The sequence below is a fragment of the Corylus avellana genome, chromosome ca3 (assembly GCF_901000735.1).
Source record: "Corylus avellana chromosome ca3, CavTom2PMs-1.0".
Lineage (NCBI taxonomy): Eukaryota > Viridiplantae > Streptophyta > Magnoliopsida > Fagales > Betulaceae > Corylus > Corylus avellana.
The window spans coordinates 33,766,169-33,783,968 of record NC_081543.1 but is presented as its reverse complement, the minus strand read 5'-3'; the positions used below and the strand labels follow the sequence as shown (position 1 = coordinate 33,783,968).

Here is a 17,800-nt window from a genome sequence, read left to right as displayed (position 1 = left end):
AAAAAAAATTAAATAGGTGCCACGTGTCAACATCTGATTAGTCCACGTGTCAGTCTTAATGGTTAACTAACAGATGGACTAAATTGGTCCTTTATCAAAACCCCAGGGGGGTCCTGTGATAAAAATGAAACCCCAAGGGAAAAAAAATAAAGTTGGTAAACCCTAGGGGGGTTTGAGGTATTTAACCCTTTGTTTTATTGAGAAATATAGAGGAGCATTTTTATCTTTTTGCTAGTCTTAGGGGGGACATTGATAATGTTTTGGTAGTTTTGGGGGACATAGATACAATTGAAAGTTTGTGGGAAACATTATCAATTGGGTGGTAGTTTGAGGGGAGTATGTGAATTTTAACTTATTTTTTAAGGACATAGTTTTCCTCTAAACTATGTTAGAGGAACTTCCTTCAATCCAGTTTATAAAAATGACATGTGTCATTTCTTTTAATAACATGTGAAATGCACATGAGTTTTTAATATTATTTATTTCAACTTTGTCCCTGCTATTAAAAAAACGAGGGTTGCTAGGCATCCCAACACTTTTTTCCCAAATTCCCTTTCCCAAATGATCTGGACCCCACATTCATTTTTATTTTTATTTTTTTTAAAAAAAAACAATATAAATTTATTTATTTATTGAATGGACTAGATCGTTTGGAAAAATGAATTTGGAAAAAAGTGTTGGGATGTCTAGTATTATCCTAAAAAAAACATATGCATCTTACATGTTTAAATGACACATGTCATTTTGATAGATTGAGACTCCGTTTACTTTGACGTAAAATAGTTTTCAGAAAATTATTTCCGCATTTTATGATGTTTAGTTCGACCAATTTGAAGGAAAACTCTATCTTTTTTTAATGTTATTAAGACACGTCGTCTAAGAAAATATCGGTTTGGTTATAATCATTTTTTTTTGTTTTTTTTTAATGACCAAAAGGCTTTCTTTGGTTTATTTCTTTTGGTCAATTTGATGTTTTTAATCCTTAAGATAGGGGTGTCAACCCGGTCCGGTTTTCCGGTTTTTGGCCAAAATCGGAACCGGAACCGGAACCGGGGTACCCCGGTTCTCGGTTTTGGGGAACCGGAACCGGAACCGGTTTTTGAAAAAAATTAGTGTTTGGGGTTGATTTTAGGTATTGGGCCTAAAATAAGCCCATTATTTTTTTTCATAAGTTAGCTCATTTAAAAAAAAAGTTATTAATCTTTGGACAAAATTTTCCTCCAAACTAGGTTGGAGGAATTTCCTTCAACCTAGTGCATAAAAGTAACATGTGTCCATTGAACATATGAGATGCACATGTTTTTTTAATAGTAGAGACAAAATTGAAATAAATTTTATTAAAAAAACATGTGCATTTAACATGTTATTAAAAAAAGTGACACATGTCACTTTTATACATTAGGTTGAAGGAAGTTCCTCCAACCTAGTTTGAAGGAAAACTTTGTCCTTAATCTTTTTGTCTAAATTAAAGAGGCTTTATTGTGATTGTTCCAAATAATTAAAAAATAAACCTAAAAAAGCCTAAAAATCCTAAAAAATCAATGTTTTTGCCTATATGAGCGTTAGAAATAAAAATTCAAATTTTTTAAAATACCCTAAAAATCATTTTAAATTAGATACATAAAGAAAACATTAAAACAATAAAAAGTAAAAACAAGTATGTAAACAAACCAACATGCACAAGAAATAAATACCCCTTACTACAACCTAATTGCCTAAGGTCCTAAACGCTGCGTAAAAGACTAAAAGAATTAATATATATATATATATATATATATATATATATAATAAAATATATATTTCGATTCCGTTTCGGTTTTCTGAGATTGCCAATCGGGACGGAACCGAATCCAGTTTTGGCAACCGGAACCGGAACCGGGTCCCCGATTTGGTTATTTTTGACACCCCTACCTTAAGAGTTATGACCGCTTTGGTATTAAAATTCGGATTGGGCTTCCATGCGGTTGAAAAAATAACTGCACATCTGCGGTTAAAAGAATGGATGGCCAAGATCAAATGAGCATTGAGCAACACCTTTTACTGAAAACCCCAAACGCCGTTTGCCTCTCGTTTGTCTTTATGTTTTTCCTCTATGTTCCAAATTTCTCTCTTCCATTTGCAGAGCAGAGTATATTCTACTTTGCCTCTATTTGTTGGCAAGTATGTTTCTTTGGCCTATATTTGGATGGAGTTTAGCGACTTGGCGTGGCTGTGGTTCACAGCTAGGGGCATTAAGTGAAACCCGGTCTAAGGAATCTCTTCTCCGGCGGAGACTTGTGGATCTCCGGCTCATATCGGGGGTAAATAGATTGGATATCACCGGATTTTTGGGGAATTCTAGCGCCAGCGAGAGGCTGAGGCAGGCCGATAGGTCTCTCCCGCGAGTCATGTACATGAACTATTGGGGCCACGGCTGAGAGGCATGGTGTTTAGGCTGCCGGATATGAGTTTTCTGGTGAAAATGACAGGAGATTTGAGCTGGAACTCGGCACTCGTGGTTGACTCGTGGGAGACCAAGTGGGATCGGGCAAGTGAAAAGTGAGGGTGTTTGGATGTAATCGGTTTTCACATGAGTTTTACAGAAAAGAGAACAATTTGATGAGTGGATCTCTTTGCATTCCAAACTCTGACAAGGTTTCTAAAATGGACGACGGATTGGATCTTCGTCTAGTATAATTTTAGGAGGTTGCCTGTTAAGAGATTTAATCGCACTACTCGGTTTAACTTTTAAGCAACAGTACTCTTGTGTGATTATATAACATTATATTCTTTTAACTTCCATAGAGATGCGAATACTTATTCCTGGAAAATAAGATGCTAATATCTTATTTTTTCTAAAAATGACATGATCTAGAACATAGTTTTACAGCAAGGAAAGGAAAAATACAACAAAGCTGCAGCAATTTCCCCGTAACCAACTTATTCATAAGATGCTAATATCTTATTTTTTCTAAAAATGACATGATCTAGAACATAGTTTTACAGCAAGGAAAGGAAAAATACAACAAAGCTGCAGCAATTTCCCCATAACCAACTTATTCTTCAAATACTATCATATCTCTCCAGCACATTCATTATTGAAACCAGATGTTTCTTCTTCATGCAGTGGTTGGACTTTGAGCCCCACGTATTGGAGCCGGTTCATGTACTCGTGGTGGTGGTGGTGCAATTGTTACCACATCTACTGTACATGTAACAATGTTAAGCAATTGCAATTTTTCCCGTTAACTTTCAATATATAACTTGTACATGATAAATCCAAAATCATCCTCATACATGCTGCTGCATAGTCTTTTCTGTTTAATTTTTTGTTGATATGATTAATCCTGCACTCTCTTGTTCAGTTTTCCAAAGTATTAATATAACTTAAGTAAACTTCACAAACCTTTATGAACTTTCACTCGGTTTGACATTATTCTCAAAGTTTAAAAATTCTCAATTAAGGATATTAAATTTTCAATTTCTTTCAATTACCAAATTCCATTAGAATTTTTTGTTAAATCTTGTCAAAATACCCCCTTTTTTTATAATATATATATATATAGAAAATATGTTTCAAATATGTTTTTTATATAAAATAAATAAACCCCTGAATCTTTACAATTTTTTATTTTATTTTTATAATAAAAAAAAAAAGGTATTTTAAAAATTTTGATAAGATTTAACAGAAAATTCTAACGAAATTAGATAATGGAAAGAAATTGAAAATTCGATACCCTTAATTGAGAGTTTTTGAACTTCGAAAAAGTAATTTTAAAATGCAAGAAAATTTCGGAGAATTTTATGAAGTTTCTTCTATAACGTGATAGATTAATAGCCTAAAACTTCCAACTTATAATATCTAATCAACAAATTAAGATTGTGAAAAGTTAAAATATGGTTGAAATGAATGACAAAATTAATAATGAAGTACAAGCATGAAGCATAGTTTCAATATTAGTTAGGTATGCAATAACAAACTAATCATAAAACTAGTGCATGCATGTCGGAGTTCATCTTTTTGATGTTATAAAATAAGAAGACATGCATTGGAATTGGTATAGTCTCACCAGTCTCAGATAATTGTCGAGCTTTTATGTCGGAAGGAAGGAAGCAGATTATGAAAGCAAAGAGAAGAAATGTCTTCATATTTGAGAGAGGAGGACAGTACTAGAATGCGTTTGCTTTATGATTTATCCTACTATTATTTATAGGTGCATTCTGGAGCATGCAAGCTTCTCCATGTGGAAAAGGAAGCAACGTAAGAAGACTTATTGACTTTGGAATAGTCCACAAATGTAGGGTCCGGAGCAATTATTTGGCAAGAAGACTTACGAGTTACGGACTTAAGAAGACTTATGGACTTCACAAGTCTTAATTTTTTTTTTTTTTTTTCAAATCAACTTCAGAACGTTCTTACTTTTTTATATTATACGGTCACTTTTTATTACTAGTTAAAAAAAAAAAAAAAAAAAACAAAACGAAACAAAACAAAACTTTTCACCTTTTTATACAAAAATTTTTAAAATTCTATCTACTTTATATCACATCAATTACCTCACATTCCAAACCAAAAACTAACTATACATGTCGGTTACCAAACAAGTTGTGACTCTACATTCATGCAAGGCCATTTTGGGACTCCACATTTGTCCCATTGGAAAAAGATTTTTGTTCTGTACATCTATGGCATGATTTAATATAAAAATTGGGTTAAGATCTTATATGTATGCATCTCTTGTAAAGGAGCCCTCGGAGGTGTCACACCAAAGAGAAATAAATTAAAAGAAAAAACATGGAGAACTTCTATAAAGGCAAAGTGGTCAACGTCAATTCGCTTTTCACATATATTTTGTCCCTAGATTTCATCTTTGCTAATTTAAGCATAAAAAATAATTCCGTCATCACTCCCGCCCAATATGTCACTCAAACCCTTGCTAACTTAAGTAATGATTTTTGTAAGTTTCATGGGACAAAATATTAAACAGACAGTAGATTTTGAATTTAACAGAATTTATAAAGTTGGTGGATATATTATAACCTAAGTGCCGAAGTAAATCGATTTATCTTGGTATTTAAATGATATTATTTTGAAGAGGGACCATGAAGTTCAAAATGATTGTTTGAAAGTTTAGTAAAGGAAAAAGAGAGCATTTTTGGTCTTTTTATTAGAAGATATTTAAGGGATTGTTATTAAAAATTATAAAATTATAAAAAAAAAGAAAAAAAAAAAAAGAAAAAAACCAAGTGAATTACATCTTAAAGATATTTAAAAAAGAAAAAAAGACAAGAAAGAAAAGCATCTCACCTGTAAAATGCGATTTTGTCAATGAAAGGAGATTTTTTTCAAAGGGAGCTTAAATGCAAGCGAATCACACCATTAAATGGTGGTGTGATCAGGTTGCACGAAATTGCCGTATAGAAAGTGCCTATTCAACATTTTTGACATACACGGCCAGCAACATGCCACGTCCTAAATCAGAGGGCCACAAAAATCTTTCCTAAGAAAATCATGACCATAAAAGTCTCTGGAAAGTGGAAACCTGTCACTCCCATACTTTCTTTCTTTCTATTTTCTTTTCCCACACGCTTCTTCTTCTTCTCTCTCTCCATTTTGTTCCCGTTAAGTAAAGAAGAAAGGAGGAATAGATGTTGTGAGTGTTGGCAAGAGAGGAGAAAGTGAAAAAAAAATAAAAAAAAAAATCCCCCTACGTTTCTAACAAAAGCAAACCAATTCTTAATTTTTTTTAGAAACACGAAAATTTTTAATTTAAAAAAAAAAAAAAACGCATTCGTTAAATTTTTTGATTTAATATAATTTTTTAATAAAGTTGTCATTGAGAAGAGTTAAATGCATGTGGAATAAATTATTTTTAAATTAATAATAAATTATTTAAAGTTGTCATCAGTGACGATTCCTTTGAACCCCAAAAAAGGTAAGAATTTGCACATGCTAGAACCCAGAAGAATGGAAGATGCTTTTATAAAATAAATTAACGATTTAAATAAATATTAAAAAATAAACCTTTTTAAAATTTTTAAACATATAAAAAAACCGGAAATTTGTATTTAAAAATAAAGATTCTTTTTTAATTTTGTTTTAAAGTTGAGAATTTAAAATTAAACGAAAATTCTTAATTATGACTTCATTACCTGAATAAGTAAGCAAGACTGAAAGATTGTACAATTAATAATAAACTATTAAAAATTGTCTTCAGTGAGGAATGGTTTGCCAACAAAAAAAAAAAAAAAAAAAAGAAGGACAAAGTCCACGTATCCCCTCAAACTATCACCAAATTAATAATGTCCCCCCAAACTTTCAATTACGACAATGTATTCCCCAAACGACCAAACTTTCATGGCAGAAGTACCAAGTAAGTTTATTTATTTAGTTTAAGTACTATTTGTGACATTTTAAAAAATCGAAATAACTACTTGATTTTGGCATAAAGCACAAGTATTGAAAATGCATTTAACCCAATTTCAAATTTCAAACCAAAATTTTGAGAAATTGCAAAACCAAAGTACCACAAAGTCCAAACCATTTTCTTTCTTTTTAGGGTAAAGTCTACTTAACTCCCTCAAACTATCACCCCAATGACAATCTATTCTCCAAATTATCAATTGCGACAATTTACCTTCCAAACTACTAAAACAATGATAATGTACCATCAATTTTAACAAAATGACGAAATTACCCTTACTAAAATAAAAACAAACTACTAAAATTTTTTTTTTTTTCAAAATTCTAAGAGTATTTTTGTCTTATTGAAAATTTTATGGGGGTAATTTTGTTGTTTTGCTAGCATTAAGGGGTACATTATCATTTTTTGATAATTTAGAGGATAAATTATCGTAATTGATAGTTTAAAGAGTAAATTATTCTTAAAGTGATAATTTGAGGGGTTAAAATAAATTTTCATCTTTCTATTTTCTTTTCCCACACTTTTCTTCATCTCTCTCTCCAAAGTACCACAAAGTCAATACATCTGGTGGGACCTGATAATCGTGGGCCATCCATAAAATCAAAGAGCTAATCCGCTACTTCTGCGGATGACCTTATGGTTGGTGAAAATTAAAGGTCAATTTGTTTCGACATCAAATATTTTTTTGTCTGAAAAAGTTTAAAGAAAAAATATTTTCTTAAAAATAATTTATTTAAAAATATTTTTTGGCCTTTAACGCGCACGTAAGAAAAATCACAATTATATATATGAGAAATAATATTTAGTAGATAAGTAATGATAGGAACCATCTTTTTACTCTAGACTCTCATGTAATAATATTTAGTAGACTCTTATATAACTATCATACAACTATGATGATGTGGTAATAAAAATCAATAGCTGATTTTTATATGGGTTAAATACCAAATACCCCATGGGGTTTAGTAATTTCATTTTTACCCCATCGGGGTTTTATTTTTATCACAAGACCCCCTGGGGTTTTAATAAAGGACCAAGTTAGTTCATCCGTTAGTTTACCGTTAGGACTGACACGTGGACCAATCAGATGTTGACACGTGGCACATATTTAATTTTAAATTTTTTTTTAAAATTAAAAAAAAAATGTTTTATTTAAAAAAATTAAAAAATTAAAAAGAAAAGAAAAAAAATTGGGGGTAGCTGCTTGGTCATTTGGAGCCACCCCATTTGGCCATGGGGCCACCCCCTTTGGCCATGGGGCCACCCCCATCTGGCTGGATGGGGTTGGCCGGGCCACCTCCTGGGCACCAGGGGGTGGCTCGGCCACCCCCTGTACCCACTGGAGCCACCCCCAATTTTTTTTCTTTTTTTTTAAATTTTTTTTAAAAAAAATAAATAGGTGCCACATGTCAACATCTGATTGGTCCACGTGTCAATCCTAAAGGTCAACTAACGGATTGACTAACTTGGTCATTTATCAAAACCCTAGGGAGGTCTTGTGATAAAAATGAAACCTCAAGGGGGTAAAAATAAAGTTACCAAACCCCAGAGGGGTATTTGGTATTTAACCATTTTTATTTATACAAACCCTTGTTGATTCAAATGTTGATTTTCACTGTCACATTATCATAGTTGTATGACACATATGAGAATCTACTAAATAGCATTACTTATATATATTCATTCAATCATATTAAATTTTAAATTAAGATAATGTATCGATCAGGTTACGGTCGGGTCACGATGAGTCCCAACTGGGTCCTAGTGAAGTTTGGACAATGGCTCGGTCGGGTCCCGATGAAGTCTAAATGGTTTCTCAACCAGTTTCCGATGAGTCCCGATGATGTCCTAACCAGAAGTCCTAAGGGGGTCCTGAATAGGTCTCAACGGTGTCCCAACCGGATCCTAACGAAGTCCGGGCGGTGGCCCAATGGGGTCCTGATGGTTCATGCGGGGTCAAGACCGAGTCTCGGCGATATCCTGACCAAGTCCTGACAGGTCCCAATCGAGTCACGATGGGGTCTTGACAATGGTCCTGTGAAGTCCTCGCAGACGTCCTGAGTCTCCTAACTCGATCCATCAATTTGAGAATGAGATATTCAAACTCATAAAATGGTTTACAGTTTCCCTTTTTTGAAAATAATTTTACAAAAATTAAAGATGCTTGTTCGATCAAATCGGAAATATTTTTCATTGACTATTATTTTTCGTCGCACCAAACACCAAAAAATATATTTTTTAAATTATTTTATACCGAAACAAACGGAGCCTTAATATTAACACAATACCTTCCCAACTAGTAATATAACTCTTAAAACAGATAAGAAATACCACATAGAATAACACAATTCTAGACAAACCCCATCATTCTTGACAAACCCCATCATGCTATTACCACATAGAAGAACCCATTAAAATTTGAATTTTTCCTGATCCGAGTTGGAACATGATCTTTTTCAGTTCAAATGAATTGGATAACATTTGATAGGACAAAAATATATCTCCAATATAACTAACTCGATATTATCTAGTTCATTTAAATTGGAGAGGACCCTAATTCATTTGGTAGGAAACATAGTAATGTTATCAAAGGTGCTCTAATTCTCTTAAAAAAAAAAAAATTATCCGCCTAAAAAGTAAATAATAATAATAATAATAATATGGTAAATATATTATAAATCCCTGAGTCAACTCACTAAAACTAAAAAATTCATTAGTTTTTTTTTTTTGTTTTGTTTTGATTTTTTTTTTGAATTTTTACTCTTTAGGTCAATCGAAATGCCAATAAAATCCTTATCGTTAGATTTTTTTCAAAATGGTTAACTGCCGTTAGTTTCATTGAAAATGCGCGTTTCACGTCACTTTAAAATATTAATTTTTTATTAATTTAATTTTAAAATTTATTTAAAAAAGAAAAAAGAAAAAAAGAAGCTTGTTCTACATAGTTGCTTCCCATCGTAGATTTTGGAGGTATGAGAAGAAGCACTTTTTCCTTCTGCAAGCATGTTGAAAAATTTGACTTTCAAGAACCAAAGACAAGTAGGGGATCAAACATAAAAGACTAGCAAATTCCTGAAAGTGTTGGATCAGATATGGATCTAATTGAAAATTGGAAAATATTAGCAAATCTCAAGTCTATGGCTCAAACACAATATACTCAAATTTGTGTACAGTCAATACAGATATGTCGTGATCTATCTGATCAGATTGGGATAAAAGGAAAAATTAACAGATTTCTAAAATTTTCAGCACAGATCTGTGGTGATCCATCTGATCAGACTTGGCTTAGACACAATATTAACAACTTTATGTTATTTTATTGCCAACAGTACCCCATTGAAGAAGAAGATTGAATAGTGTTGATACAAAATATATTCCAAAGCCCAACAAGAGGGCCCACTCCAAATAAGAGACTCACGGCTCAGTAAGAAACTAAGCCCAAGCCTCTGCAATCTGGGCACGGACAGATAGTCATTGCCTAGTCCGCTCCAAATCGTGCAGTTATGCACCGCTAGCCCAATAATCAAGGAAGCCCAACAATTGCTCAACAAACCCCATCTGGAATAACAAACTAGAGCTCCCAAGAGGAGTCCAGATGCAAAATAATATCTCCATGCAATCTCCAAAGTTATTTGGAAGGATAATCCATTCCCACATATCAAGGGAGCACAAGCCTCCCTCTAACAAACCAAATATGAGGATAACCAATCAGATATCACTGTCAAGGGAGTCGAGTGAGAGTCCCACTAGAGCTAACCTACTCATAGCCTCTATAAAAAGAGGAGCCAACCTATAATACAAATACATTCTCAATTCTACTCTTGAATACATTATGTTATTATTTCCATATTTTATTACTCTTGTCATAATTAAACTCTCACTTAGGCATCGGAGGTGGAACGACTGCCACACCTCGTGCCACCCCTTCGCGGTCTATTACTGCTGATCGTTTGCTTTGAATTAAGTCGCTACCAGAGTTAATAACTGTCTCAACAAATAGTGAAAGCAAAAGGGAAAGAGAAAACGAAACGAGCTAATGTTGACCTAATACGCTCAGTTATGAAATATTCGTTATATTCAAAGGAGCAGCCACTTTACAGAGTATATTTGAAGGAATGGGAGGGTTGGTGGCTCTTATTTGGATTTGAAGAAAAAAAAGCTGAAAACCCAACAACAACTCTGAAGTATAAATCAAAAGCGATTGAGCATCAGCGTTCATATAGCATCTGATTCTGGGTTGGTAGCTACTGTAGTGATTGTAGATACAAGTTTTATCCTTTCCAAATTTTCGGTAAGAAAATCCTAAGAAATCAAATAGGACCCACAATGAGGTTTGCTTGAGTTGGAAGGCCTATAAAACAGGTACTTGATACGACCCGATTACGACTCACTAATACCCGCTACGCAAACTAAATGGATTAGCTGGTCTGACACGATTATAACACGAAAAATAGCCGGGTAACCCGACACGACGTGTTTAACCCAAATAAATAACCGAGTCATATCGGGTAGACATGATCCGACCCAACCCGTCTGACCCATTAAAAACCCTTAACCCTATTTTTTTATTTTATTTTTTAAAAAAATATAATAATAACACATGAATACCAATGCAATTGTTAATAAATACATTTACAAAATTAGCAATTTTCAACTCGATCTATACATATTAGATAGTCCATTTCCATAATTACATGTAATGTAATAATGATTTTAGTTTCTCTTTAAGGAGACTCCTTTGCTATGACCAGTCTAGATGTTTTCTGTTTTACTGTTCATATTAAATTTCACATATATATTTAATGATGTATATATGAAATGAATATGGATCAAATTAGATTTCCCACAACATTTCCATCACAACAATAAAGAAAAAAATAATAATAATAATAAAAAAGCTAACAAAAACAAAATAATAAAGAAAAAAGAAACAAAACTCAAAACTACATTATCAGTAGATTCATTACAAATTAGGTTCCCATGGTCATTATGCCCGATGTTGTTCACTTGAAGTCTTGAAAGATCCATGATCCATCACATGTAATCAAAGATATGAATTATGAAACACTACAAATATACTCATTTTAAGAAATACTAACAGATTGTGCTCCAGCCTCCAAATGAATTTGGAATATCACAGGAATTAACATCAATTGTATAAACATCATCTTCTTTGCTATCCAACTTCATTTGTGTGAGTTCTATATCAAAAAATAAGAATAATTAATGTTATTTTATTAATTTATTATAGTGTAGTCAAAAAATAATACAATAAATGAAGAAATTAAACATGCAAATAACTAATATTACCTTGATCTCCATATAACGAATCTTTAGTGCAAACTAATGCCTCAACAATATTTGGCTTGAGTGAGCTCCTACATTGATCAATCACACATCCACCAATATTAAAAGTGGATTCCAAAGCAACAGTAGAAACAGAAATACTCAAAACATCACGAGCCATAACAGCTACGTCAGGATAGCGAAATTGATTTCCTTTCCAAAATGAAAGGATATCAAATGTATCATCCAAATCCACAGACCTAGGTTCCTCCAAATAAATTTCCAATTGATTCTTTTGTAAATTAACATTATCTCCCGCAAATGCTAAATAGTCCTACGTGAAAAAGAGAGAATATAAACATTGTAAACATAAATAATTAAGAGTATATATATTATATACTAAGTTATTCATTACTGGGTTAGTCTTTAGGTTTTTTTTTTTTTTTTTTTACCGGGTAGACTCGAACTTAATAAGGCCAAACCCAATACTTTTTTTTCATGTCGGGTTCGTGAGTCGTGTCAAAATTATCAACCCAAAAATTTAGCCATAACAGTTGTGATTGTGATGGGTCTCGTATATTTTGATATACCGACTAATATAGGGCCTCAAACAATAACTTAACAAACTTCCAAAAATTTCAAAATAGATCTCTTGTAATGTGTCAGTTCAGATATGACTCAAACGTAAAATGGGTAAATTCGTAGAAACTTCCATACTCCTTCCTGGGCGACAAACCAGCATCGACAAACTAGCTTCAATTCTTCAACCTGCTTGCAGAAGAAAAAGATGCTTCCTCACATACCTCCAAAATCTACGATGGGAAGCAACTTTGCAGAACATGTTTTTTTTTTTTTTTTTTTTCCTTTTTTGTTTAAATTTTTTTTAAAATTTTAATTTTTAGATTTAAATTAATAAAAAATTAATATTTTAAAGTAAAGTGAAACGCACCGTTTCAATGAGACTAACGATTGTTAACCATTTTAAAAAAAATTTAACGGTAGGAATTTTATTGACATTTTGATTCATTTAGAGAGTGAAAATTCGAAAAAAAAAATTAAAAAAAAACAAAAACAAAAAAAAAACTTCAGAAATTTTTAGTTTTTGCTGGTTGACTGAGAGACTTATAATATATTTACCCATAATAATAATAAAAATAAATGCTAAAACGGTGCGTTGTTGGTGGGAAAACTTTTCCCTCTTGGCTCACTCTCCCTCCAAAATGATCACAAATCAAACACGGTTTCTCAGAATCCAAAACCCTAGTGACCAACCATGGCCTCCACTTCTGCTTCGCGGTCCACAGGCGTCACCGGAAGAATCCAAACTGCAGCTTCGACACTGTACTCCGACAATCAGTCCCTCATTGCTGTAAATTTCCTTCCTGTGTTTTACCATTTTGGAAGTACTTTTTAGTGATTTTGGGAATCGAATTTGTTTCCGTTTTTTTTTTTTTTGGAAAGAAATTCAAGTTCTTTGAAAATGCAAGCCAAGCAGTGCCTGGTACCCCCAAAGTCTATACTTTGATTTTGAAAGAAGTTCGCGTTGTTTTCTGAAAGTGAACACAATGGGATGCTTTTGCTTTTAAAGCAAGATAAGTGCTTTCTAAGAGTTGATAAATGCTAAAAATCAGTGCTGACTGATCCTATATTATTGTCGAAAGCTGCTGTTTGATTGCCCTATTGAAACTACTTTTTCTTTTTCTTTTTCTTTTTTCTTTTTGTTGCTGAATACAATATGATTTTTCGCTAATAAGTGCTTCGAATTCCTACCCAAATGATGCCTAATCACATTGCATGTCCTATCCATGGTGTTACCACAACTCTATTTTGGGTTGTTTGTTTCAGGAATTTCGGAAGGCGTTGAATATGATAATGGAAATTGGGGTTGATTTGGAGAGAGATAATCAGTCTCAGATGGTATTCTACTATTCTGGACAATGAGCTTTTTTTCCCTCAATAGTATTGTTGTTTATACTTTGTTTGATTGCGAGAGAATATAGAAAATTGAAAGGAATTTAAATTTTTGGATATGAATTTCTTTTCAGCATTTGGCAATTCAAAAGGACATAATACTTCCCCCAACTGATGAATAGAAATTTTTTTAGGATTAATTCAGTCTCATTAGGGTTGGCACAAGTGGGAAGGGCCTTACTCTTGGTGGCATTTCCATCAAGTTTAAGTTCGAATCTCCTTGGATGCAAACAATTCCTTGGGGCAAGCCGGAGTATTACCCGATTCTTGTGGAGGGGGCGCTTTACATGAGTTTGAAGTTTACTCGATTGGGGTGGGTACACGAAATTTCAATAAGGCTGCACATGGCTTGGCCTAAGAGCGTAAACGGTTCATTGAGAAGACCTGGAACACTACAATTCTAGGGGCTATCCGTGATATTGTTTTGATGGAACAACCTGTATCCATCTGATTCTTCATTAATGAGAATTCATCTATTTCCTTAAAAAAAAAAAAAAAAGGGGGGTGTAAACTAGACCGTCTGTTTTTTAAACAGTAAATATGATGTTACTTTTTCTAGGGCAAGGAATTTAGATTCGAAGATACTGCGTTGATATTACTTGCTTTTTTAATAGTAGATTTGAATATGATGAAGAGAGATAATCATGAGTCTCAGATGATATTATACTATTCTGGACAATGAGTTTTTTTTTCCTCATAGTATTTCTGCTTATGCTTTGTTTGATTGTGAGAGAATATAGAAAATTGAAAGGAATTTAAATTTTTGGATCTGAAACTGAAGCCATTATCTCTTGCTTTCTTGTTTCTTAATGCCTTTGTTGATTTGTTAACTGCCTTTTGGTTGATCTGTAGGAGAGGTGCTTGAACTCTATATAATGCAAAGTTTTTCTCTTCAAATGATTTTGTCTTTATGTAAATGTTTTATTATCCTCCTTTTCTCTGATTTGTTAATTTAATGCTTGAAATGCAGATAACTAATTTTAAGAAGTTGTTTGAGGATGAGATTGCAAAGCTCAAGCCTAGTTTATCTTCAGTTCCACAAAACCATCCTATAATACGCCAATTTAGAGAAGCTATCTGGGTATGTTTTCTCTCGATTATTTTCTTTGGAGTTTCTTGGGTGTTGGACTATTAAAAGGATAGGCAAGAATTTCAAATTTTTTATTACTATATTTTGACATTTTTTCTTATTTTTTCTATTTTAAAATTATGTGTTGAATTGTTTTCTATTTTTTTATTTTTTAAAATCTAATTCATTCTTACTGTATTACTAATGCATATGATGCAGGACAAACACATTACAACATCAAGACTACCCCTCTTGGTCTAGAATTGACTTGTTTCTCATTTCTTCTAATTGGGAGATTCACTTTTCACTCGTTGTTAAGAGAAAACTGAATTCACAACACAATAACTTGTAATTCTGTGTATCTATACTCACTAAGTCATGAACTTTATCATTTGCACTTATAAAACATTTGTGTTCTATAATTGTTGAATCTTTTGAGCATAAAAAATGGGGATCCGGACCGAAGACCGGCTTTGAACCACCTTGCTAAGTTGATCTTTGAAGAGTTGGACCCACTTTTAAGTGGAGAGATGTGGCGTGATTTCGATAACCCACTTAATGATACTTCTTTGGGTTTTCTTTGAGAGTATTATCAATGAAGGTTCATGATCTCTTGGTCTTTTTCCTTGGGAGGATTTATAACTCCCCATTAGGATGGGCTAGGAACATAGAAGTAGGCCTTGAATTTAGGTCCACAGGACTATGTAGTAGGGGTGCAAAGGCGGTTACGGTTAGCGGTTAGTGGCAATAACCGCTAACCGTAACCGCCCTAGCGGTTAGTAAATTTCACTAACCGCAACCGCTAACCGCCTAGCGGTTAACGGTTAGCGGTTAGTGGCCGGTTAGCGGTTAGTGAAATAGATAACCGCCCGCTAACCGCTTTTTTAAAATTGGGCTTTTTTTTACCCTCATTTTTTTTTCTTGTATTTTTAATATCTTCTTGGGCCCAATTGCTATAAATATTTGAATTGTCATTGGATCATATGATTAAGTGTTGATCTTATAAACTTACAAACAAACAAAAATACTTCAATTGTAGTTATAAGTAACACATTGTTTAATCCAATGTCAATTACTTAATTTGATATTATATGAATCACATTGTCATTGTCATTGTACATGAATAATTGATTAAGTATTGGAATTGTAATTGGATCATATAGTTAAATATTTATCTTATACATTTATATTATTCAATATGCATATAATATAACTATAAGCAATTATATATATATATATATATATATATATATATAAAATTCAAAATTGTTCAAAATTGTTAATTTTCTTTTTTTTTTTCTTTCAAAAAATGGTTAAATTTCTTTTTCTAAAAAATGTTCAAAAAATACATTAATACTTCAATTGTGATTATAAGTAACACATTGTTGAATCTAATGTCAATTACTTAATTTGATATTATATAATCATATAGTCTCATTAAATTATATCATATGATTCATATGATTAATTATTTAAATTCTTATCATATTTACTTATAATCTTTTTTCTTTGAATTGAACTTAATATCTAATGGTAAATGGTAATGTTCAAACTCCTAAATCCTAAATCCTAAATTCCTAAAGTATCTAATAATGCTTTAATTAAATTGTAGACTTGTAGTTATAAGTAACATATTGTTTAATTCAATTGAATCAATTGTGATTATCATTGTACATGAATCATATGATTAACTTGTAGACTTATGACTTATGAGTTATGTCATATTATATATGTATTATTTATTATTATATAATCATATGATTTAATGATCAAATCATCATGTGATATAATCATATCAATTATAGTGATAATATATAAATTACTAAAATTATAATGATAATACATTAATACTTAAATTATGTTTATAAGTAACACATTGGGCATTGTTTAATCCAATGTCAATTACTTAATTTGATATTATACGAATCATATCATCATTGTACATTAATAATATGATTCACTTGAAGTCTTGAATAAAGTATTTGAATTGTCATTGAATCATATGATTAACTATTGATATTATACATTTATATTATTCATATACATATGTAGACTTATATAGACTTATAACATATATAGACTTATAAGTTTATAACATACATTGGAAATAAGTCTCTAGATATTTAATTGATGTATTAGTATGAATTGATATACTTATGAGTTATGTCATATTATATATGTATAATTTGTTATTATATAATCAAATGATTTAATGATCAATCTCATGTGATATAATCATATCAATTATAATGATAATATATAAATTACTAAAATTATAATGATAATACATTAATACTTAAATTGTGTTTATAAGTAACACATTGGTCATTGTTTAATCCAATGTCAATTACTTAATTTGATATTATACGAATCATATCATTATTGTACATTAATAATATGATTCACTTGAAGTCTTGAATAAAGTATTTGAATTGTCATCGAATCATATGATTAAGTATTGATATTATACATTTATATTATTCATATGCATATGTAGACTTATATAGACTTATAACATATATAGACTTATAAGTTTATAACATACATTGAAAATAAGTCTCTAGATATTTAATTGTTGTATTAGTATGAATTAGTATACTTATGAGTTATGTCATATTATATATGTATAATTTGTTATTATATAATCAAATGATTTAATAATCAATCTCACGTGATATAATCATATAAATTATAGTGATAATATATTAATACTCAAATTGTGATTTAATTATTTTCTTAAAAAAATTGTAATTTAATGATCAAGTGATTATATGATATAATCATATAAATTATAGTGATAATATATTAATACTCAAATTGTGATTTAATTATTTTAAAAAAAAATTGTGATTTAATGATCAAGTGATTATGTTATATGTATAATTATAAAAATATATTATATAAAAAGGCGGTTAGCGGTTAGCGGTTACGGTTAGTAGACCCAATAACCGCTAACCGCTAACCGCTAGGCGGTTATGGCGGTTAAGCGGTTAGCGGTTAATGCGGTTAAACGGTTAGGCGGTTAGGCGGTTGGCGGTTATAGCGGTTAGCGGTTAGCGGGCGGTTAAAA

General features: G+C 31.7%; 1 protein-coding gene across 1 annotated transcript; it reads left to right on the top strand.

Annotated features, from left to right (window-relative positions):
• Positions 1–12,906: 12,906 nt before the first annotated feature.
• LOC132173342 (E3 SUMO-protein ligase MMS21-like) lies at positions 12,907–15,095 on the top strand. Its single transcript, XM_059584815.1, has 4 exons — positions 12,907–13,059; positions 13,536–13,607; positions 14,632–14,742; positions 14,950–15,095. Exons 1-4 carry the CDS (start codon positions 12,964–12,966, stop codon positions 14,989–14,991), a joined length of 321 nt encoding a protein of 106 aa, XP_059440798.1. The 5' UTR covers positions 12,907–12,963; the 3' UTR covers positions 14,992–15,095.
• Positions 15,096–17,800: the final 2,705 nt, after the last annotated feature.

Coding starts and splice junctions, on each gene's coding strand:
- LOC132173342 (XM_059584815.1), top strand. CDS start 12,964: ATGGCCTCCACTTCTGCTTCGCGGTCCACAGGCGTCACCGGAAGAATC. Junction 13,060..13,535: donor ACAATCAGTCCCTCATTGCT/GTAAATTTCCTT, acceptor TGTTTGTTTCAG/GAATTTCGGAAGGCGTTGAA. Junction 13,608..14,631: donor GAGATAATCAGTCTCAGATG/GTATTCTACTAT, acceptor CTTGAAATGCAG/ATAACTAATTTTAAGAAGTT.